Source organism: Saccopteryx bilineata, chromosome 9 (genome assembly GCF_036850765.1).
Source record: "Saccopteryx bilineata isolate mSacBil1 chromosome 9, mSacBil1_pri_phased_curated, whole genome shotgun sequence".
NCBI lineage: Eukaryota > Metazoa > Chordata > Mammalia > Chiroptera > Emballonuridae > Saccopteryx > Saccopteryx bilineata.
The window spans coordinates 94,631,253-94,654,304 of NC_089498.1; the positions used below are offsets into that span (position 1 = coordinate 94,631,253).

The 23,052-nt window shown below is 43.2% G+C and overlaps 2 protein-coding genes and 1 long non-coding RNA gene across 8 annotated transcripts in view; 2 read left to right on the top strand and 1 right to left on the bottom strand.

The window, feature by feature from the left end:
* RET (ret proto-oncogene) overlaps positions 1-4,882 on the top strand; it is a 57,567-nt gene extending 52,685 nt beyond the window's left edge. For all 4 annotated transcript variants that reach the window (XM_066243688.1, XM_066243689.1, XM_066243690.1 and 1 more), the window contains 2 exons: positions 1,371-1,518; positions 2,812-4,882. In XM_066243688.1, coding sequence (XP_066099785.1) covers positions 1,371-1,518; positions 2,812-2,969 — 306 coding nt within the window. In that variant the 3' untranslated portion in view covers positions 2,970-4,882. The remainder of the gene's footprint in view (positions 1-1,370; positions 1,519-2,811) is intronic.
* Positions 388-13,853, bottom strand: LOC136313385 (uncharacterized). 2 transcript variants are annotated; one of them, XR_010727134.1, is made up of 4 exons: positions 13,117-13,853; positions 8,966-9,033; positions 2,373-2,522; positions 388-1,101 (listed from the first exon to the last, which is right to left on the bottom strand). It is a non-coding gene; the product is annotated as an uncharacterized lncRNA (long non-coding RNA). The 2 variants fall into 2 exon arrangements; XR_010727135.1 differs by lacking the exon at positions 8,966-9,033.
* A 78-nt stretch (positions 13,854-13,931) lies between these two features.
* CSGALNACT2 (chondroitin sulfate N-acetylgalactosaminyltransferase 2) overlaps positions 13,932-23,052 on the top strand; it is a 61,241-nt gene continuing 52,120 nt past the window's right edge. For both annotated transcript variants that reach the window (XM_066243692.1, XM_066243693.1), the window contains exon 1: positions 13,932-14,089. The gene's annotated coding sequence lies outside the window, so the exon portion shown is untranslated. The remainder of the gene's footprint in view (positions 14,090-23,052) is intronic.

Below are 23,052 nucleotides of genomic sequence, written 5' to 3' on the forward strand. Positions count from 1 at the left end.
AGTAGTTATAGATTTTTTACTTGCATTTCCCGCTTTTTTGCCCTTGTTTTTGCTCTCAATGTTGAAGTCAGTGATTTGTCATCAGACACAGATGAGGACAAGCTAATGGATGGGAGTTCTGACAGTGATGAGGAGTTGTATGAATTTTATGATAAATAAAACTTGAGTTCAATAACTTTATGTAATACATTTTTTTCAAATTTTGGGCCCCAGAATTAAGGTGCCTCTTATACACGGGAGTGTCCTATACCTAGGGAAGTATGGTGCTCAGATGTAGCACACCAGCCCCTCTGAGGACACCTTGCTGTAGCCACACATGACCTATAGGGAAATGAATTCCAGCAGGCCAGGTCTTCTGTTTTAAGGTATATTTATATTAAGCTTCACAGTTTTTGATGTTAGCAACTCACTTAAATTTTCAAAAGCCCAGGGTGGGCCAAACAAAGCACACCCAGGAGGCTAGATTCAGCCCATGTGTCTCCAGTTTACATCTCTATAGGGAAATGAGATGGTCGACAAAGCTTCAACTAATACTCACTGAGCAGTTGGTGTCTGTGCATCGTAGTCTAAGATCACGGGAATACAAGTTAACAGGCACAGATCCTGCCTTCACGGTGTTTACATAGATGTTTCATCCTCCCATTTACCAACAGTGGTAATTCCTGTAGACAGGAAAAGCAAGACGCATGGGCCAGGGCCCGGCCATTTGTAATGAAACCTAACATTGGTGTGTCACTTAGAGCCACCAAGTCCTGCGAGTGCAGGGTCGCCCTAAGCAAGTGACAGGTGATGCTGAGAGAGAGCACTCCTAAGACAGGGCTGAGAGACAGGAAAACACTGGGGCTGTCTTCACATATGAACTAGGGCAGTGGTAGCAGCAGGCACTGCAGAGACCTGCTTGGGAGCCAAAGCTTATGAAAAACCCACATTAGTGACTGCAGATTTCAGAGTCCTGACAGGAAGTTCCAGGTGGCAGCAGTCCTTGGAAGAAAGCTGGAAAGTGTCTCACAGATGCGCGATGTGTCTTGGCACTTCTGCGTGAGTACCAGAGCCTCGGTTATAAACAGGCCAGTTCCCCAGCGGTGGGCATGGTGCACAGTGCTGCAGAGATAGGACTAGAACAATGAAGGAGAACATTTCTGCCCCAACAAGGTGACTTTCTAGGGAGGAGTCATGAGGACTGTGCGGAACAGAGCCAGGTGAGGTAGGGTTGGAGGCCCTTAATGAAGGCAATCTGATGAGGTGCTCAGGTCTCTCTGAGGAGCCAGTAGGCTGGTGTGGGATGGGACATGACCAGGGCTTATGTCCAGGGGCATGTCCAGTTGTGGCACACATGGGGGAGGTGGTGACCAGCCATCTTTCTCTTCCAGGACTATTTGGATCTGGCCGCATCCACCCCATCCGACTCCCTGCTTTACGATGATGGCCTCTCAGAAGAGGAGATGCCCCTGGTGGACTGTAATAATGCTCCCCTCCCTCGAACCCTCCCCTCCACGTGGATTGAAAACAAACTCTATGGTAGAATTTCACATGCATTTACTAGATTCTAGCAACATTGTTCCTCTCTGCACTATCCTTATTCTTGGGAATGCTTTTTAAGAGTCTTTCTGGTCTGAATGAAACCCTGTACCTTTTTATTTGTAATGTCTGACTTTGCCTCTGTTTACATTCAGGCATTTTTGCAACTATGTTTTTTTTTAAAGGATGTGAAAATAAGTGTAATTACTATATTTTCCAGCAATTTAAGATGGCAGAGAAGAAAGAGAGCAAGGAAAATATAGAGAAAAATGATGAATAAGTCATTTCTGGGGTGGGTATCCAGTCATGGTAACTGCTTGGATAAACTTACCAAATCTGGGGAGGCGTTTAATTTAGAAGGGGGAAGTCGGCACCACCCTGCCTGCCCTAAGCACACAGCCAGTGAGTGGTTCCCCCAGACTCCATCTGGGTGAGTGGGCAGCCCTGGGAAGCCACTCAGTGCTGGGTGCTCTGGCTGTATAGCCACCACTGGGGAGGTCACATGCAGGCTACTGTTTTCACATCCTTTGTGTTACACACCAACATGACGGTTGTCACTTACAAAGCCAGTACCAAAAGCGAGAGCAAGTGCTTTTTGAAAGGATGTGTGTTGTGGTGCTGTTGTCTTGCAATGGACAGTAAATATGGCTCTTGCCAAAACTCCTTCTTTTGTCTTCCATTAAATACTTGAAAAATTTTTTTTCTGTTCTCTAACTTTTTTTTTTTAATCTTGGGAGTTTCGAGCAATTTTCAGCTGTGATTGTTCCTTTTGCATGCCTAAGTCACTTGATTCCTTGTTGGCTTTGGGGTCTAGTGCTACCTGCCATGTGTCCTGTTGCCGCTGTGAGACTCACCTATGTGCACCCTTCGTCTGGAAGCTCCTGTCCTGCAGGGTAGATGTGGGTGGGAGACAGCAGGCTTCTTTCTGTTAGAGAACTTTTTACAGCAGCTGCCTGTTGCAGTAAGCCACCTAGTACAGCGACACGTTGATGCTTTGCACTGCCCTAGGGAAAGAGTTAAACAGGTCAGCAAATGCATACCAGGTTTGAGAGTCTGAGGCTCATAAGAGTCAAAACTGTTCTGTTACAATTACAACAATATCACATAGGAGAGCTTATGATATTTACCCTAGATGCGTGTTTTGGGAACTTGGAGCATGAAACCATTTGTGCAATTGGCATAGAAACTAGAAGTTTGGTTTGAACTTCAAAGGGAGTTTTGCCAAGGCGTGACTGTCTACACATGAACTTTGGGTTCTTCAGTGCAGAACAAATGATCTGTTTTCATTTTTAGGCATGTCAGACCCGAACTGGCCTGAAGAGAGTCCTGTACCACTCACGAGAGCCGATGTCATTAACACTGGGTGTACAAGATATGCAAATGATAGTGTATATGCTAACTGGATGCTTTCACCCTCAGCGGCACAGTTAATGGACTCATTTGATAGTTAACATTTCTTTGTGAAAGGTGATGGAGACTCCTGAGGAGCCGGAACATGCCCACACTGTCCACCGGCCCCTCGCTGTGCCCTTTCTTGTGGCTGGTGATTTTTCCCTCCCAGCAGGTGTGCGTGCTGGATAGAGGTTCAGAGTCCAGTGTTTAGGCCCCTCCTTTCTCATCAGCCCTCAGCGGTGCCAGTGTCAGTCTGTGTTTATCAGGGATCACCGTATTCTGTGCTCACACATTTGGGTCCCTCACTCACTACCTGATCTGCTTGATTTTTCTGGTTGCGACCAAAAAAAGCAACAAGATTTAAACACGAAGCACACATCCCCACTGCGTGCGCACACACATACACAGAGGCAGCAAGGAAAAGGACTAGCTGGGACAGCCTTTCCTTGCTGAGGGTGGGAGCCTGGCAGGGCCCTAGTGGCGGTGTCCAAACCCTGCAGGGCTGTGGTGGGAGAGGATCTTGGGACAGGCCTCGGATTAGCATTTGAGATCCTAAGATTTTTTTTTTAATTATTATTAAAAGGAAACCTTTTCTTGGAAAGACACTTGATTTTTTTAAAAATCACAAGTAACACGGTTCTTAGATTTAGCACAGTAGAGAGATTTGATGCTCTATTTGCTGTGTAGACAGGAGGTATGAGGAAAAGAGAGGCACATTTGCCCCATCACTTGACTGTCAGAGTGGTCACTGCCCCATTAGGAACAGTATGAAGAAAAGGGGCATTTGAGAGAAGGGGCCTCCAGTCCAGGGGTTGCTGACAGCAGAGATGAGCCTGCTGTGAACCCTCCACCCTGGCTGTCGGTACACTGCACACTCAGTACCAAAAAGCCATGGCTCCCCTGGCACATTAGGAGTGGGTGGGGCTGGTGCTCAGTTTAAAAGGCACTATTCAGCTTGCTTTGTTAGAAGTAGCATTGACAATGACCAAGGACTGCTACACTTCCAATTACAGTCCTGATATAGAAAAGATGGTATTTTTGGCTCTTACAGAGTTTCTGTAGAAAAAGACATGTATCCACTTTTCCTGTGTTTGTAACTTAATGCTGCTAGAGTAAGACATACTTGTTTCTTAGGCTCTGACTGTGACTCATAAGCTTCTGGTCATTGTTCACTGCTCGTCTGTGGTAACAGACACTGCATTCCTCCCATCTTGGGGTAGCTTGTGGAAAGTGTTGGGGGGCTCTTCTGTACATCTCAGCACTGTGGCTTCACAGGAGAGGACTGCTCACCAAACACTGCCCGGACTGCAGAGGCAAAGCACTGTGAATGGACTGAACTGTAGTTTCATTACAATACTGTATTTTATAGGCATTTCACAAGCAGTTTGTGGCCAGGAGGGCTTGGCTGAGGATGTGTTGGAGCCTCGTGTGTGTGTGTGTATGTGTGTGTGTGCACACGAGGCCAGAGGGAAAGCTGGGAAAACAGTTGGTGGAGATGTAGGATGGCTGTTGTGGCCATTTTTTCAGATACACTCTGATCAGTTCTTTAAAAGATAGTTTTTAGCTTTTGGTTTTCAGATTTGCTTAATGCTAGTCTTATTAAATAAGGATACACTCTCAAATTATCCAACGTGCACAGTCAATAAGTGAATTACTGAAGTAGGTTTGTCCTCAGCAGGGTGAAAACTCTGGGTCTGAGTGACTGACCCAGGGAATGGGAAATAAACCCTTTAATTAATCGAATTGCCTAGTCCTGAGTTATAAAAGTACTCCTACTTACTTATCCAGCAGAATTTTCCTGCATATAATGCAGAAGTTACTAAGTATTAAGTATTGCTGAGTATTAAGTAGCAACCTTTCAGTTATTAAAATTTGTAAAATTTATGAAAAGTTGTAAAACCATGTCATGTCAATTTGCTTTTGTAAATCAAGGTGAGTAAGAAAATAATTTCAGTTATGTAAATAAAATCATATACCATAACACATGTAAACTTCTTTTCTCTATTTGACTCCCTCCTTGGGAACATCAGGCTTTTGACTTTGAGGTTTTGATACCAGGATTAAAATATCACCAGGGACTCTGTTGGGTGATCAGGGGGCACTAACAGTGCTGGCGACTTAGGAGGTTCTTGGTGATAGTGTCAGCTCATCTTGCACAATATGTGTGTGAGCAGGCAGATTCTAGTAACTTAAGACTCAGCTAGTTCTGCCATTCAAAGAATTCCTTCAAGTATTCTCAGAAATAGAACAGTGGCCCTGGCTGGTTGGCTCAGTGGTAGAGTGTCCATCCTGCGTGTGGATGTCTCAAGTTAGATTCCTGGTCAGGGCACACAGGAGAAGCACCCATCTGCTTCTCTATCCCTCCCCCTTCTCTCTCTCTCTCTCTCTTCCCTTCCTACAGCCATGGCTCAATTGGAGCAAGTTGGCCCTGGGCACTGAGGATGGCTCCATGCCCTCTGCCTCAGGTGCTAAGAAGAGCTCAGCTGCTGAGCAATGGAGTAATGTCCCAGATGGGCAGAGCATCACCCCCTAGTGGGCTTGCCCAGTGGATCCTGGTTGGGGCACGTACGGGAGTTTCTGCCCCCCCCCCAATGAATTAAAGAAAAAAGAATAGAACAGCAGCCAATGTCAGGCTCAGGTGTTTGCAGTTTCCTAGCAATGTGCTTGCTGCTCATTTCCTAAAGCTGCAGTTGGACAGTTGTGGGAGAGAGGATATAAAAATGCATATTCATGATGGAAAGTCCATTGGAAGTTGGAGGAAAAATTATGCCCCAAACCACTATGAGGTTTAAAATACTGAATGCTTCTCTTTCCATCCTCCCATTGGATTGTGTAGGAATTCTGTGAGCTGCTTCTCAAAATATCTGGCAAGGAGCAGGTGGGTCCGGGGGCCAGCATAAGCTATTACCAACATAAACCTGAGTCGTGGTTGCTAAGGACCTGTATCATCTCCTGGGTGCACATGTATGTGTGTGCACATATGGGCTCCTTTGTGCCTGACCCAGGGGCTGCCCACACCCCAGTGCTACCACCGCGGGCCATCAGCGCCTGCATCCGCTCTCAGCTTCCTCCTTCGATCTGGACCACAGGGACTGGAAATAAGCCCAATTTCTAGGGGCAGTCATTTGCTACAGCCTTGATCTTTGAATGTTTGGAAACCCTGTAGCTGATGAGAAAAGCTAATACTAAAACACTAAAAGCCCCTTTTCAAGAACACAGAACTTCTATAAGGAGTGTTTGGTTTATGGTTTAGAAAGCACATTCTCCGCCATCTTCCACAAACAATCCCTTCCCACCACAAGACCAGCTTATTTGGGTGCAGACATAGTTGAATAAAATGTCTGAGAACAGGACTTGGATCAATATTACATGTATAAAATAAAATTTGAAGGAAAAGCACATTTTTTCAGTAATAATAAACCACCCACACACACAACCAGTTACAGAAGGAAATGGCTTTCTCTCCTTCCAGCATATCTACCCAGTGAATATTGGTGAAATGAATATTCTTATTTAGGGTGGTTATGGAAAGTGCCTAAGAAATTGTTAGCTCTATGGCCCTGGAAGACACAGTGAGAGTGGGTGTGAAGGACACGGGCAGCCCGGTGCACGCCCCACACGTCTCAGCACGAGGCACATGTAGAGCTGCCTCTACCCATGCACTATTACACATAGAAAGCACCTCTCCTCGGTGCTATCCCCATCCCCTCTCCACCACAATGGCCTTGTTAGAACTTTGCATGGTCTATCTCTTTGGGGAGCTGGGACTCACGTGAAGGATTACCTTAAGTGAGATGATACAAAATTATCTGGTAGAGATAATACCTGGTAGAGAAGTTCTCAGGTTGGGGTGCCTTGCCATACCCTGCAGGTGAGGCCAGAGGGGTGGTTGTCAGCTAGCTGGGAGAATCAGCTTCCCTCCTCGAGTTAATGCACACACTGTGAACACTCAACAGAAATCATGGTTAATCCTTGCAACTCAGGTTTCGATTGCTGTGTCAAGTAAGAAGGTATTTTCACAGATGTGTTCTGAGATATGCTAACTCACAGGACCCAGCCAACTGAGACCTCTCAGTGGGAGCCCCAGCAAGGAAACAGGACAAGGAGGCCACCTAGCTGTAGTGGCTATAGGCTTCAGGGACATGGGCATCCTGGGGAACTGGGCCAGGCAATGTGGAGGGAGCAGTGACCTGAGGCTGCCCAACACTGTAATGTCAGGAATTCTATCCTATACCAGGAAAGACCACAGTCCTACATCCCTTTTGATGACACTGAACAATTCAAGTTCAAAATGTGGGCATACAAGGTAAGGAAAGCCAATTCTAAACCTAAAAAAAGTTATTTTTTTGAACAGGAACTCATTTTGATGTTTCATACAGACAGTGTTTACATTGCACACTATCAAGTTGTTGAATAAAAATGCAAAGTCTATTTTAAGTGTCCATGTTTTTACTGATCTTTGTCAATTTTGTAAACAGTGCCAGAGTAAGCCTTGTTTTTTTTGTTACTTTTGTTTCTCACATTACCTCCAGTCCTATCTGCACTTGTCATTCCCGCTGAGGAAAGTCTACCTCAGGCAAAGGCCTAGTCTGGAGGGTGGGGCAGGAGTTCTTACAGTGCCCCTGTCATTGCCCTGTCCTGCAAAGTTCTGCCCACCAAGGTCATATGATCCGTTCCACACTTTTTGCCTCTCAGAACTTTAAAAAGCTTGAAATTTTTCCTGGAGGCTCGATCAGGAACATCCCCAGGGTTTGAGACTTCATGAATTGGGGGGGGGGGGGGAGGGAAGGAAGACTGTAGAAAAGATTTAAGAATAAGAATGCCAGCTTGAGCGCAGAGTTGCTGGCTTGAGAGTCGATCATAGACATGACTCCACGGTCGCTGGTGTGGGCCCAAGGTCGCTGGCTCGAGCAAGGGGTCACTCAGTCTGCTGTAGCCCCCCGGTCAAGGCACATGTGAGAAAGCAATCAATGAACAACTAAGGTGCCTCAATGAAGAGTTGATGCTTCTCATCTCTCTCCCTTTCTGCCTGTCTGTCCCTATCTGTCCCTCTGTCTCTCTCTGTCTCTGTAAAAACATAATAGTAATGCAGAGGGGCGGGTTCTGGTCTCTCTCAAGACAGTCATTGGAAGAAGTAAAAGAATTGTGGGAGGAAATTGTATTTTTTTAAGAGAGGTCCAGTAATCTAGAATCCTTAGCTTTGTAGAAACAAAGACCACCAAAATGAGGACAAGCAGAAGCTATTTATTCTGAACTTGCTGTGGCTGGGACTCCACCACCATCATCTGGTTTTGGCAGAGACACAAAGGCAGGCAGAGGTGTGCAAGAGCTTAACAGCGGAAATGAGGTGGGGAGACTTCAGGTGTGTTGTCATCAGAGGTGGTTGCCATGGTGAAGCTGGAGGTAGGCTGACTAGAAGCAGGGCACGTTGCGTGACTCACCAGGGAGACATAGCTGGCTTCCTTCAGTTGGATTCAAGTTGGAAATGGGAGCAGAAAAATAGGAAAGCTGACAGTCATTGACCAAGTCAGTTATTCTGGGTTGATGACTGCATAGGTTTGGTTATATGTGGTCCAACCATTGTCAATGCATAATCAGTCTTGGTCCCCAATTTTGGTCATATTTCTTTTTTACTTGTATGTTAGTAAGTTCAAGGAAGTAAAAAAAAAAGAAATCCAGATCTTCAACCACTTAAAGATTGATTGTTCAGTAATCTCCATGGACAAATCTATCATGAGGTCTTGATCTTTCTGTTTTATCATCATGATAATCACCTGACAAGAAAGTGGCTGTGCATAAGCATTTTGGACCCTGGATAGAATGCAGTGGACCAACATCATGATCACTATGACAAAGACAAGAGCAATCAATAATCCCTGTAAGGTGCTATGAACCAAGAGCTCCAATCCCGGCCAAAACAAGTCCTATATAAGCCATGAGGATTCACTTTAAAGAGACAAGTAGCTTTAGTTTTAAGACATCATATCGCCTGTCCCACTTTCCTGGTTTCACTGATCCAAGTACCATATTAGGAATGGCACAGACCATGACTCACCAACATGAAATCCAGACCAATGTCCCTCAGTGCTCACACCAAAAAGTTGAGACGGATCTGTGTTCCGTCTAGGGAAAAGGTGGTACCATTAATGAGCTGCCAGAATTGGTGATAAGTTTTTCATAGTCCTGTGTGAGGAATTCCCACCAATAGGAGTCTGTTAACAATGAGTAAGCCATTCCCCCAGGAAGAGTTCTGAATAATCAAGGCTGGTTTTCATTTGGAACTAATTTCTGAATCAGAATTTTCAGCTTTGATAATTTACAAAATTAGGATCTCTGTGCAGACACGCTTAAAATACTATTCCTACATGCAGGAGATGTTAGTCTGAAGCAAACAGAACCAGGCATCCTGACCACAAAACATGTACTATCTTGCAGAGACATGGAGATTTAGGGGGAAAATCTGTTCACAATAGAAGGCCTGAATCAGTTCTTACATCAGTTGGTTACATATTTGGACCTCTGTGAGTCTCCTATAGGCAGCATGTATTTGGCTCTTCAGCCTTTGATGGTTGTTGAATTCAAATTTAGGGTGTGAGTGATAGACTATAATAACTGGTTCTTTTTCTGGGAAAGAAGGATGCTAAGAAAGTCAAAGGTTCACTTGTTTAAAATCTTTTGTTCATGTTACTACAAATGGATCTGCCATAAGTTATAATTTTCTACTGTTTCCTTTAATGAGGCTGTAATTTCTCAGAGGTTTTCATTGTGGAGATTTGGTGATGGAGGGAAGTTGATGAGATCTAGGACTGTGCCTGTTTGGGATAATCTAATAATGGCATTAGGATTAATATAGTCTGACCTAACAAGTATATAAAGAGCAGAGATCAAAGAAAAAGACCAATTACTGGTGGATGAAAACCAGGGTCTACAGAACTATTGAGAAGAATGGTTACATGCAAACAGATAAACAGGAATCAGGGGGCTTGGTCCAACATTTTGAACAGAAGCTGTCTACAATACTAGGTCATGTGCTTATTCTACAAGGCTTAGCCAGCTGTCTCCTCCTGAAGACTGGTTGCTTTTAGAAGATCTCTGAGAATCCTCAGTTTGAAGTTACCTATTGGAGTAGCCTTCCAATTGTGTGGAATTCTAGATTTCTTCTTTAGTTGTAAACGTGAACTCAAGGATTGATGCTATCAAGGTTTCATTTCTGTGACATATTCAAATCTAAAACATATTCAAAGCCCATAGAGAGTGGAAACTGGATAAAATTCATCTAAAGGTGTTCAAAGGGCCCCCAGGGCTTTGGTTCCTGTCTGTATCTCACTTTTATAGTTTTTCCAGGATTATGTTGTTGGCTGGTGACAGATCACTTAAAAATAACCTCTAGTCTTTTTAAAGCTTCTCTTCTAGCATTGATTTAAGCTAGTAATCAATGTATAACTTATGAGTAGTTTAAGGGAGAAATTTAGCTAATTTGAACTCATTTAAAGCTACTGAGCAACTACCTTTGGCACACCATTTGGATCCAAGGTTTAAATTCTACAGTAGCCTGCATACCTGGTTCATGAAGGTCCATTTGCCTGGACCTTTGGACCTGGCAAATGGAATCTGATGGTCTTGGGAGAGCTTTTGGGGAAAAGCTCTAGTAAGAGTTCTAGACAAGGGAAAGAGAAGGGAGGAATGGATAGAGGTATAGTAGGAAAGAGATCAGAAGGATGAGGGGAAAAGGGAGAACTGGATATATAAGAAAACTGGAGGACAAGCAGAGAGGGGTTTTCCTAGGAACATGTGTTTGTTGCTCCTTGTTTGTCAAATTGCTCATTAGCTTTACCAAAGAATCTTTTAGTGAAATAAGTTTTTAATCAGAATGCTGTTGGGAGTCCTCTGAATGTCAATAAAAAATGCTGACATTGGGCCTGGCAAATCTTATTCCCTTTCTTTTCTAATGTATCTGTTGAATGAACAACTTGTTCAAGTTGAATGTTCCGTAGAGTGGTTAATGAAGGCCCAGAATTTCTTGGTGAAGTTATGCCATTTAGAGATGCCAATATTGGGATCATAAAGAGAATGCATACAAAAGCAGGATTTTTTCCTGGAGGAGGAGAGGACAACATCACGAGAGCTGGTGACAGTGAGTAGGAATATAATGCCTATGCACCTCTCAGGACACAGCATCCAGATGGAAGAACCTCATCCAGTTTTATTGGTGACTCCACAGCAAAGTTTGTCCTAGTGGATGCTGGTCTGGTGAGAATCCCAAACTGAATGGATCTATGAGGCCAACTCCAGCAACACTGTTCTTGGACCTGTGCCTGTGTCCTGTTCTATGATTCTCTTCCTTGTGACACTTTCAGATAGCATACAAAACAGTAACAAAAAAGACAGCAAAAAGGATGAGAAGTATGGCCTGCTTCCATCAAAGATGCCAAACACATGGGAATCAGTAACAAAACCTGAGTACCACACTGAAAATAAATAGCCAAGGAATTCAACGCAAAGAGAGCAGAGGTCAAACCCAATGCTGACCTACCATGTCCTTGTGGACTTGATAAACCAAAAACAGCAAGGCACAAACAAGGCCTCTGTGGATATTGCACCTGATTGAAGGCTGCGGATTGAGGCAACAAATAGAGCAGACCATGTCTTGGTAGCAAAAAAACTTTGAAAAAAAAAAAGAAGATCACAGAAATGAATACAGGTTTGCTATAACAATGGAGTTACCCCCTCACACCCCACCCATCACTTGCTTTTGGCAGAGACACTAAGGCAGGCTACGGGAGTGCAAAACCTTTATAGTGTTTTTTTTTTTTTTTATAGTGTTTTTTTTAAGCCTCAAATTGGAGATTTTGGGGGGAAATGTTAGTTTTTGTTTGGTTTTTTTTTTTTTTGTACTTTTCTGAAGCTGGAAACGGGGAGGCAGTCAGACAGATTCCCGCATGCGCCCGACCAGGATCCACCCGGCATGCCCACCAGGGGCGTCTGCCCATCTGGGGCGTCGCTCTGTCGCAACCAGAGCCATTCTAGTGCCTGAGGCAGAGGCAAGGAGCCATCCCCAGCGCCCAGGCCAACTTTGCTCCTTGGCTGTGGGAGGGGAAGAGAGAGACAGAGAGGAAGGAGAGGGGGGAGTGGAGAAGCAGATGGGCGCCTCTCCTGTGTGCCCTGGCCGGGAAGAACCCAGACTTCCGCACGCCAGGCCGACGCTCTACCGCTGAGCCAACCGGCCAGGGGTTTAGTTGTTTTTTATTTTTAGAAAAACTACATTCTTCTGATATTAATCATACCATGATTATACTTTAGCATTTCCCCAAGGGAGCTTACTAATGTATAAGCCCCAATATATCATCCATTATCTGCTATAAAATTTGACTTATGCATTATCTTCTCTCCAAATTCAAATCATATATATTTAGCATTTGATTTGGCAGTCAAAGTGATAATAAGCTAACCACTGATGGAATCTCAATTATTTTGGAAACAACTCTAATGGAGGATTCAAATAACAATTTAAAAGAAATGACAACTAACCTGAATCCTGCTGTTTCCATTTCATGCCAGGTCCTGTGCTGGAAGAGCCTCTGCAATTCCCCGAGTTTCTGTTTTCTCCTCTGTAAATTGAGGACCGTAGGTACCCCACACGGATGGCAGGAAACTTGCACAAGGCTGATCTCTTTAAGACAGCATAACCAGAAACCAGACAGAAATCTTAGGCAGTAAACTTAATCAGGCATGCTGCCTGCTTGAGGAGCTAGTCAGTGGCAAAAGGAGGGATTCCTGCATGTTCTTTTTTTTTTTTCTGAAGCTGGAAACTGGGAGAGACAGTCAGACAGACTCCTGCATGCGCCCGACCGGGATCCACCCAGCACGCCCACCAGGGGGCGATGATCTGCCCCTCCGCGAGGTCGCTCTGTCGCGACCAGAGCCACTCTAGCGCCTGGGGCAGAGGCCAAGGAGCCATCCCCAGCGCCCGGGCCATCCTTGCTCCAATGGAGCCTCGCTGCGGGAGGGGAAGAGAGAGACAGAGAGGAAGGAGGGGGGGGGGGGTGGAGAAGCAGATGGGCACTTCTCCTGTGTGCCCTGGCTGGGAATCGAACCCGGGACTTCTGCACGCCAGGCCGACGCTCTACCACTGAGCAAACCGGCCAGGGCCCATGTTCTTATTTTAATCAATTCAATTCATATATATTGAACATGTACAGTACTTACTTGCAAAGTACTGGGAGATGAAAAAGACATGGTCGTTATCTTCGGGAGTTCACAGACCCATGGAATCTATGACTAGATAAAGTCTTTACTCTTGGGTCAAGTTAGGGGGAAGAGTTGTTAGGAACACATCCTCTCCTCCTGGAATGCCACTTCTACTGGATGCATCCCACGGTCACCTTAACCTTCTGCTCCAACTTAACACACTTACTGATGACAGTGAGCTCCCACTGCCTGTCGCCCACTAAGCACAGCACCAAACACTTCAAATACAAAATTATGTTTAATGCTCACAACAATCTTAGCAATCACGTGCTATTGTTAATTGTCCCCACAAGACAGCTGAGAAAACAGAGGCTTAGAGAACCTAAGCTCAGATAACCTACCAAGGTAACTTGATAAGAAAAGCAGAGCGGTGGGGAGGCAGATCCCAGAGCCATTCTCTCAGCACAACCTGTCCACCCAGATAGACACAGGCAAGGTGTTGCAGCCTGGCATCCTCTCGTCTTCTCAGGGCAGGATTAAGTACCATAGGGACATCACTGGAATAAGCAGTCGAATGGGAGGCCTTTCTTTTTTCCCCCTCACTGAACTCACACAATGTGAGAGGCCTAGAAGCCACTTCCCAGAATGTCTACCCAACTCACATGTAAGGAAACTCAGGTCCAAAGAAGTGTTGTGACTAGCCTAAAGTATGCACGGACACACAACACACATATTTCTAACAGATAACCGACTTATATGCCAGTTGTGGCGCTTTGCAGGCCGGACATTGGGCGCGGGCGGGGCCGCTGGCTGGGCGGGGCCGCTGGCTGGGCGGGGCCGGCGCGGAGCGAGCCCGGGGGCGGTCTCGTTTCCTCACGCCTACCGGAAGTGGCCGTGTCGGCGCGGCGCGCGGCCCCGGGCGGCGGGACGTCCCCAGCACTGCTGGGAGCCGCCAGCGGCCTGCGGCGTCCGCGCGCGGACCCGTAGCGCGGTGAGTACCTGGGGCGCACGGCCTCGCCCGCCTGCAACCCCGACGGCTCCGGTGTCCGGCTCGGGACCCCCGTGCGGCTGGCTCCGGGACAAGCCCTCCGGGGTCGTCGCCGGTGTCAGAAGCCGCGGGTTTTCGGAGCATTTCGAGCAGAGATCGTGGGCGTGCTCGTTTGTTCCTGTCCCTGCTGTGACATCGCGTCTTCTGTCGCCGCGGCCGGGCGGCGGGCGGCTCCCGAGGGGCGCGCGGAACAGCACTGTCGGCGGGGCTCTGGGCGGGCGCCTCACCGGTTCCTAGTCCGGCTTGAAATGACCTGGTCTTGAGCCGCCGGCTGCGGACGCTTCTGCAGAATGGACGTCTGACCATAAACGTAGCTTTTGTCCTTCAGTCTGCTCTTAAGAGTGACAGGCGGCGTCTGGACAGTGAGCCGAGCCGTTTCCGGTGGGATTCATGTTGCCTTCTCATGTTGCATTAAAATAGTGCTGCACGCACAGGATGTCAGCGTCGGTTTTCTGCTGTCATTCTGGTGTAGTTAGTGTGAAATTGTCACGTGACGAAGATAGACAAAAGGGATGTTGAGTTTCCAGTATTGATGGCCTAGAATTTTTAGATAAATAAGCATCGTTTTCGCTCCAACCATTTTAAAAATTGCATTTTTCCTTATCTTTATTGAGGTGTCAAATACAAATGAAGTCATCAAGTGCATAAATCTTAACCGTACAGCTCCATGAATTTTTTATATATTAATTTGTGTCATCACCAGCTTAAGTTACACGTGTATATAAAACCTTTCCATCATCTCAGAAGTCCCCCTCTGCTTTTCCAAGTCAGAAATACCTTTGCCCCTTATTAGTATTTGAATTTCTGTCTTCCTCTGTTAGTCTTGTCTTTTGGGGGCTTAATGTTGATTTACCTGCACAGTGTGCTCAGCCCACTACTGTGAGGCTCACCCGTGGGGTGTCAGGAGTCCATTCTTTATTGCTGTGCAGCTTTCATTTGTATGATTATGTGGTGGCTCTTCTGTTGATGGATATTTGTGTTTCTGATGTTTGTCCATGTGTTTTGAAGTTTACGGTGGACGTTCTTGTAAACATCTTGGTGTTTCTGTAGTCTGGAATGGTTGAATCATAGGCCAGGCAGAAAATCACGTTGACCATGGAGCCTTCCTTTTTTAAAGAATAGAATTTCTTATTTTAACTTGGTAAAAGGCATAAGTATTATGATGTTAAGACTTAAGTGACTCATTATCATGTTGTTGTTGTTATTATTATTATTATTATTATTACTCTTTGGATAGCTTATCTATGATGATCTGATCTTCTACCAGACTGTTACTATTTCTATAACTGTGTGTTGAAGTTGTCCCGGAAGCTTGTTGTGTAACCCTTAGGTAAAGATTATGTTATTCAAGTTAGTGGTTGTTAGGGGAAATGAAACACCAAAAAGAAATGACTAAAACTGATTGAAGAATATGAAGAATCAAAGAATCATGGGATTGCAAATCCAAGAATTTATTACATTGTTTTTGTCATACTACACAAGTATGGGTATAAATATGTAATTGAATTACAGGGTTGGTTACAAATGTGAATTTGCTAAGGGAGTACAGTGATTTGCAGGGTACTGTACTAAGATACAGATACATTTGTAAGGGGAACAAACAACAAAAGTCACTAAGCATTTGTGGGAAGTCAGTAACATGTAAGAGATGCCCCAGACTGAGCAAATATAAGACTAGACCTGAAACAATGGAGTTTGTGTAAGAAACAGAAAAAACTTTAAATATTAGTATGCTCAGATTTAGGAGGATATCATGCTTTTTGAGCACATAACAAGCTGCCCTGAAAACAAGTCATCAGTTCTTGAATATTAAAACACAGATAATGGGAAAAAATAGCCGTGACATGGAAAATTGATCCAGAAGAACCATTTTATATATTATAGGAGTTCTAGGAAGTAATATATATATATATATGAAGAGAGCCTGACCAGGTGGTGGCACAGTGGATAGAGCATTGGACTGGGATGCGCAGGACCCAGGTTCAAAACCCTGAGGTCACCAGCTTGAGCACGGGCTCATATGGTTTGAGCAAGATTCACCAGCTCAAACCTAAGGTTGCTGGCTTGAGCAAAGGGTCACTCGCTCTGCTGTAGCCACCCCCTACCCCCCATCAAGGCTTATATGAGAAAGCAATTAGTGAATAAATAAGGTGCTGCAACAAAGAATTGATGCTTCTTCTCATCTCTCTTCCTGTCTGTCTGTCCCTATCTGTCCCTCTCTGTCTCTGTCACACACAAAAAAAAAATATTGGAAGAGAAGAAATAACCACAGAGAAAATGGAAATGATGAGAGTAGGAATATCCAGGCAGTCTTGGACAGCTGAAGCCAAATAGAAAGATGTATTAGGAGACAAAATACAGTACATACTGGCAAATATAAATCAACCCTTCCCTCTCTAGTCTCTGTTTCTTCATCTGTGCAGGGGGATGATCAGGAAGTGTACCTTTTTAAGGAGCTTGTGGAAAGATTGAGGGGTTCTTCTGTGTTAATGCCTCCTCCCCATTCTCCTACCCTTGCAACTCACAGTAGATGCTGCATTTCCAATTTTTACTGTATAATAGAATGGAACCCAAATATTGTCAAAGGAACAAAGGAGGAAAACAAGGAAATTTCTCTGAATAGAAGTATTTGAGTTTGTGAATGGAAAAGACATACTGAGTCTTAAAAGAATATTTAGACACGCCTGGATACGTTGTGATGCAGTTTATTCATTTCATGGATAAATATACAATCTCATAAACTTTCAAGGAAAAGCATATGGTTATCTATAAAGGGGTGGAAATCAGACTTGTAATTAGACACGGAATGATAGCTGACAATGCAGCAGTCAGCTAACTAAAACGTGCTCATGAGACATGTTTTGAACTCAGAATCTCATCCCTAACTAAACTGTCAATCAAAGTGGAAGAAAAATAGCCTGACTAGGTGGTGGCACAGTGGATAGAGTGTTGGACTGGGATGCAGAGGACCCAGGTTAAAAACAGCTGGCTTGAGCACAGGCTCATCTGGCTTGAGTGCAGGCTCTCCGGCTTGAGTGCAGGGTCGTTGGTCTGAGCATGGGATCATAGACACAACCCCACAGTCACTGGCTTGAGCCCAAAGGTTGCTGGCTTGAAGCCTGGAGTCACTGGCTTGAGCAAGGGTCACTCGCTGTCCTGTAGCTCCCCAGTCAAGGCACATATGAGAAAGCAGTTAATGAACAACTAAGGAAACTGTTCTGTCCTTATCTGTCCCTCTCTGTCACACATACACACACAAAAAGTGGAAGCAAAATAAAGTCATTTTCATCCATACCCACGAGGGATTCCCCAGGATGTACTATATCAAATAAAAAATCAATCCAAGATGTGGAGTTCAAGAAATAGTGACCAAAGAAAACAGTAAAACTTACTTCTCAACTCCAAGGTATTAATAACTATACTAAGAATTTGATGCAATGTTAAGGAATTCATAAAAGAGTAAGTATAGTTATAAAGTCTGTAATTTAGAACATTCAACATCATTTTAAAGTTGGTTGAAAAGGTGGGAACTTGATTCATTGACATGTTAAAGAATCCATGTATATATATATATACTTTTATAAATAAATTTTTATTTTAATGGGGTGACATCAATAAATCAGGGTACATATATTCAAAGAAAACATGTCCAGGTTATCTTGTCATTCAATTCTGTTGCATACCCATCACCCAAAGTCAGATTGTCCTCTGTCACCTTCTATCTAGTTTTCTTTGTGCCCCTCCCCTCCCCCCTCCCCCTCCTTCCTTCCCCCCACCCCCCGTAACCACCACACTCTTGTCCATGTCTCTTAGTCTCGTTTTTATGTCCCACCAATGTATGGAATCCTGCAGTTCTTGTTTTTTTCTGATCTACTTATTTCACTCCGTATAATGTTATCAAGATCCCACCATTTTGTTGTAAGTGATCCGATGTCATCATTTCTTATGGCTGAATAGTATACCATGGTGTATATGTGCCACATATTCTTTATCTAGTCTTCTATTTTTTTTTTTACAGTGATTAAAGCCTTTAAGCAAACTCTTGGCTAATAGAGCAAGAATCTATAAAAGAGTAGTGTCCTTAACATGTTCACCAAGTCCAAGTTGGTCCCAACACCATGCCAAATCCCTAAAAAATGCAACTCAACCCCAGTTCAGTCTGTTAGGAGCTGTCACAGGGAGCAGGAGTCCGGGAAAAGTCCACATCCAGGAAAAGTCCGCATGGCACTGGAATTGTCGTCACAATTCTATACTTTGCAGCTCATGTCCAAGTCCCAATGACCGCTGCTTCTAGCTGGTAATGATTCAGGTAGACTGGAAAAGCCATCTGCAGCATGTGTGGAGATGGAGCTTCTGTTCTCCTCTGCCTGGAGAGATGAGACCAGGGTGCTTTTCCCTGGAGCTCTGCGACTGTGGCATGGTAAAGAGAACCTTGGGATACACTAAGCTGGGTGGCAAATGTAGATTCATAATAGAAGTTGGCAAAAGGGGGAAAGAAAGCTCTAAATTAGGAGTAGGTCCCAGCCTGAAATACGAGTGGGGCATTGAGGTAGGAGGAATAAAGGAAACACTATATATTAAACAAAGCAGCAGAAAATAGGACTGTCAACACCCACAACAGAGATCTTCGAGGGAAGAATAAAAAACCTGACTATTCAGGCAAGACATAGTTAAGTGGCCCTTGTGCAAGTGAGATCAGTTTACCTGCTTCTTGGAAGAAATACCCTAGGCTTGTCCACAGTGTCATAGATGGGGCCAGCGGCCCTGGGCACCTTCAGCCTTCCGTGGCAAACCCTAGCATCCTGGGCAAGGTTAGGTCATAGGTGGCTGGAGCAGGGCTGGAAGAGACTGAACCCTCCCTTAGAGGAGCGAGGGGGAAGCCTACCTTCCAGTGTCCCTGTTTCCTCACAGCAGAGGCATGTAAGTCTGGCAGGCTTTAGCTCAATGACCTTCCTTTCCACTATTGAAGCAGAACCCAGATGGCATCCTATGAGACCCCTTTGGGGCATTGGAGCCTTTAAGGGTGTATCCTAAAAGCTGGTAGTTCCCCTGATCTCTATTGGGCTTTTTCTGCCTCTAGGTATCTTAAAAGCCATGCTCAGAAGATCTTGCTGAGGGGTTTGAGGATCCCCATCCGCCTATATAAATCTTTTCCATATATCTGGAGCTATTTGGAAATAGCTCCATGTATCATTTTTAATGCTCAGTTGCTCAAGAAATAAAGTCTAATTCCTTCCCTTACAAATTTTCATGCTTCGTAACATTTTAGTTTTATTTTTCTGACCGGTCATGTTTTCCAGATAATTTTCTGACTTTTGAGTGTGTAAAAAGTGAACTCAAAACTAAAATTTAGGCCTGACCAGGCAGTGGAGCAGTGGATAGAGCCTTGGACTGGGATGTGGAGAATCCGGATTCAAGACCCTGAGGTCTCCAGCTTGAGCGCGGGCTCATTGGGTTTGAGCAAGGCTTATCAGCTTGAGCCCAAGGTCGCTGGCTCGAGCAAGGGGTCACTTGGTCTGCTGTAGCCCCTCAGTCAAGGCACATATGAGAAAGCAATCAATGGACAGCTAAGGAACCACAACAAAAAATTGATGCTTCTCATCTCTGTCCCTTCTTGTCTGTCTGTCCCTATTTGTCCCTCTCTCTGACTCTCTGTCTCTGCCACAAAAAAAAGACAAACCATCTAAAATTTAGTTTTTGAAAACTTTAAGAATAATTCTATACAGAAAATTTAGAAAGATTATCAGAATAGAACTTTAAAAATAATAGATTCATCCTGGATGGTGTTGCACACTAATGTCACCCCAATAAATTCAATTAAAAAGTAAGTAGATTCAAATTATTTGTATTTTGCAGAAGCAGTAGGTTACTTTTACTGTAGAAGTTAGTTTTGCACACTGCAGTGTAAGTATCCTGGAAATGATGTATGAAATACGCCTTAGTAGGATAAAATTGTGGAATCAGAAAGTTGAATAGAAACTCCTTAAAGGTCATATTATGAACTATCTTTAACAGTTTCTGTTGTTTTGAAATCACAAGGCAAATAGGAAAGATGTAATAAGACCTTCAGAGTAATATGATTATACTTTTTTTTTTTTTTTCAGGATTGGGCGAGGGACTTAGTTTTGGTTTATAAATCCAAACTTGTAGTCAACAAGTTTTCATACTTATTTTCTTAATGACCAGATTGGCATTTTCTTACACATGCCTCTTTGGCACTACTACTAAAACTGTAACTGATTTGGTTTTATTTTTTAAACAACTTCATTGAAGTATAATTGACATATAATAAACTATACATATTTGAAGCATACAGTATGATAATCTGAACATATGTATACATCTATGAAATGATCAACAAATCCAAAATGATAGAGTGTCAATCACTACCAAAAAACTTCTTTGTGCCCTTTTATAATTCCTTCTTGGCAACACCTCTTACACACCTGCCACATGCTTCCTTACCTACCTCACCTATCCCAGGCAGCCACTGACTCAACCTGTGTTCTGTCCCTACAAATTACCTTTTCTAGAATTTTTTATAAATGAATTCATATACGATATACTTGTTTGTTGTCTGGCTTCTATCACTCAGAGTAATTATTGAGATTCACTCATGTTGAAGCATGTATTAGTAGTTTATTCTTTTTTATTGCTGAAGAGTGTTCCATTGTATGGCTGTACCACAAACTGTTTATCTATTCACCTATTGATGGATATTGGAGTTATTTCTAGTTTTTGGCTGTTATATATAAAGCTGCTCTGAACATTTATGAACAAGTCTTTTTATGACTATATGCTTTCACTGATCTTGCATAAATAGGAATGGAGTGTATGGTAAGTTTATGTTTAATTTGTTAACCCTTTGAGTAGTGAGTTTATTTTATGCTCGCTGACTGCCAGGAGTGAGGTTTTTGGGTTTTTTTCAAAAAATGAAATTAGTTCCATTTACAGTTTTATTAACTTAAGTTTGATAACCAATTTATGGAAACAAGAAGAACATACATTTGCCTTTTTTGTTGTTGTTGTCTTACACATTTTTAAAATAAATCAATTGTACTCTGTATGGTCAGGGGGTACAAGGATATACATGAACATTTGTACTACCCAAAGGGTTAAGAAACTGTGAAAACATCTTATGTTCCTACCAGCAGCTTATGAAATTTCTAGTTCCTCCACATTGTCACCATCACATCAGTCTTCAATTTTAGCCATTCTAAAATTAGCCATTCGGGGTAGTGGTATCTCATTGTGATTTGAATTTGTATTTTCCTAATAAATAACAATGTTGAGTATTTTTTATGTGCTTATTTGAAGTGTCTGTTCAAATCTTTTTTGAATTTTTAATTGAGTTATGTTTATTTTGTTATAATTGTATTCTGATAGCTTTAAAAATATATCTGAATACATGTCCTTTATGATATATGCTTTGCACATATTTTCTATGAGTGTGTGTGACTTGTCTTTTCATACTTTGTTTTCCAGTTACACTTGACTTTAAATATTATATTAGTTTCCAATGTACAGCATACTGGTTAGACATAACTTATGAAGTGATCCCTCCAATAAGTCTAGTATCTACCTGGCCCCATACATAGCTATTAACAACATTATTGACCATAGCCTGAAGAGGTGGTGGCGCAGTGGATAGAGTGTCGGACTGGGACACAGAGGACCCAGGTTTGAGACCCCAAGGTCAGCAGCTTGAGGTCACCAGCTTGGACCCAAGGTCACTGGCTTGAGCAAGGGGTTTACTCAGTCGGCTATAAATATTTACTGTTTTCATTGCTGTAGCCCCCTGGTCAAGGCACATATGGGAAAGCAATCAATGAACAACTAAAGTGCTGCAATGAAAAATTGATGCTTCTCATCTCTCTCCCTTCCTGTCTGTCTGTCCCTCTCTCTGACTCTGTCTCTGTCAAAAAAAAGAAAAGAAAAGAAAAGAAAAACAAATTACTGACCATATATATTCCTTATGCTGTACTTTATATTCCCCAACTGTTTACTGCTAATGTATATTTCTTAATTCCTTCACCTTTTTCACCAAGGCCTCAAACTCCCCTTCCATCTGGCAGCCATCATTTTCCTCTTCGTATCTATGAGTCCCTTTTCTATTTTGTTTATTCATTCATTTTATTTTTTAGATTCCACAAATAAATGAAATCACATGGTATTTTCCTTTCTCTGTCTGACCTATTTCACTTAGTATGATACCCTTTAGATCCATCCATATTGTTGTAATTGGTAAGATTTCATTTATTTTGTGGCCAAGTAATATTTCATTGTATGTATGTATCACTTCTTTATTCAGTCGCCTGCTGGTGGACACATAGGTTGCTTCCATACCATGGCTATTTTAAATAATGCTACAGTGAACATATGGGTGCACATATCAAATTAGTGTTTTGGATTTCTTTGGATAAATGCCCAGAAGTGGAATTGCTGGATCATAAGGTAGTTCTATTTTCAATTTTTTGAGGACTCTCCACACTGTCTTCCACAGTGGCTGAACCAATCTGTATTTACACCAACAGTGCACAAAGGTTTCCTTTTCTCCACATCCTTATCAGCGCTTGGTTGTTGATTTATTGATGATAGCCATTCTGACAAGTGAGGTGATATTTCACTGTGGTTTTAATTTTCATCTATCTGATGATTAGTTATATTGTGCATCTTTTCATATGACTATTGGCCATCCATACATCTTCTTTGCAGAAGTGTCCATTCAGGTTCTTTGCCCATTTTTAAATAGATTGCTTGTTGTTTGGTGTTAAGTTGTATGAGTTCTTGATAAATTTTGTATATTGACCCCTTATCAGATATATTATTTGCCAGTACTTTTTCCCATTCAGTAGGTTGTCTTTTTGTTTTGGTTCCATTGCTATAAAAAAAAAAATTTAGTTTTA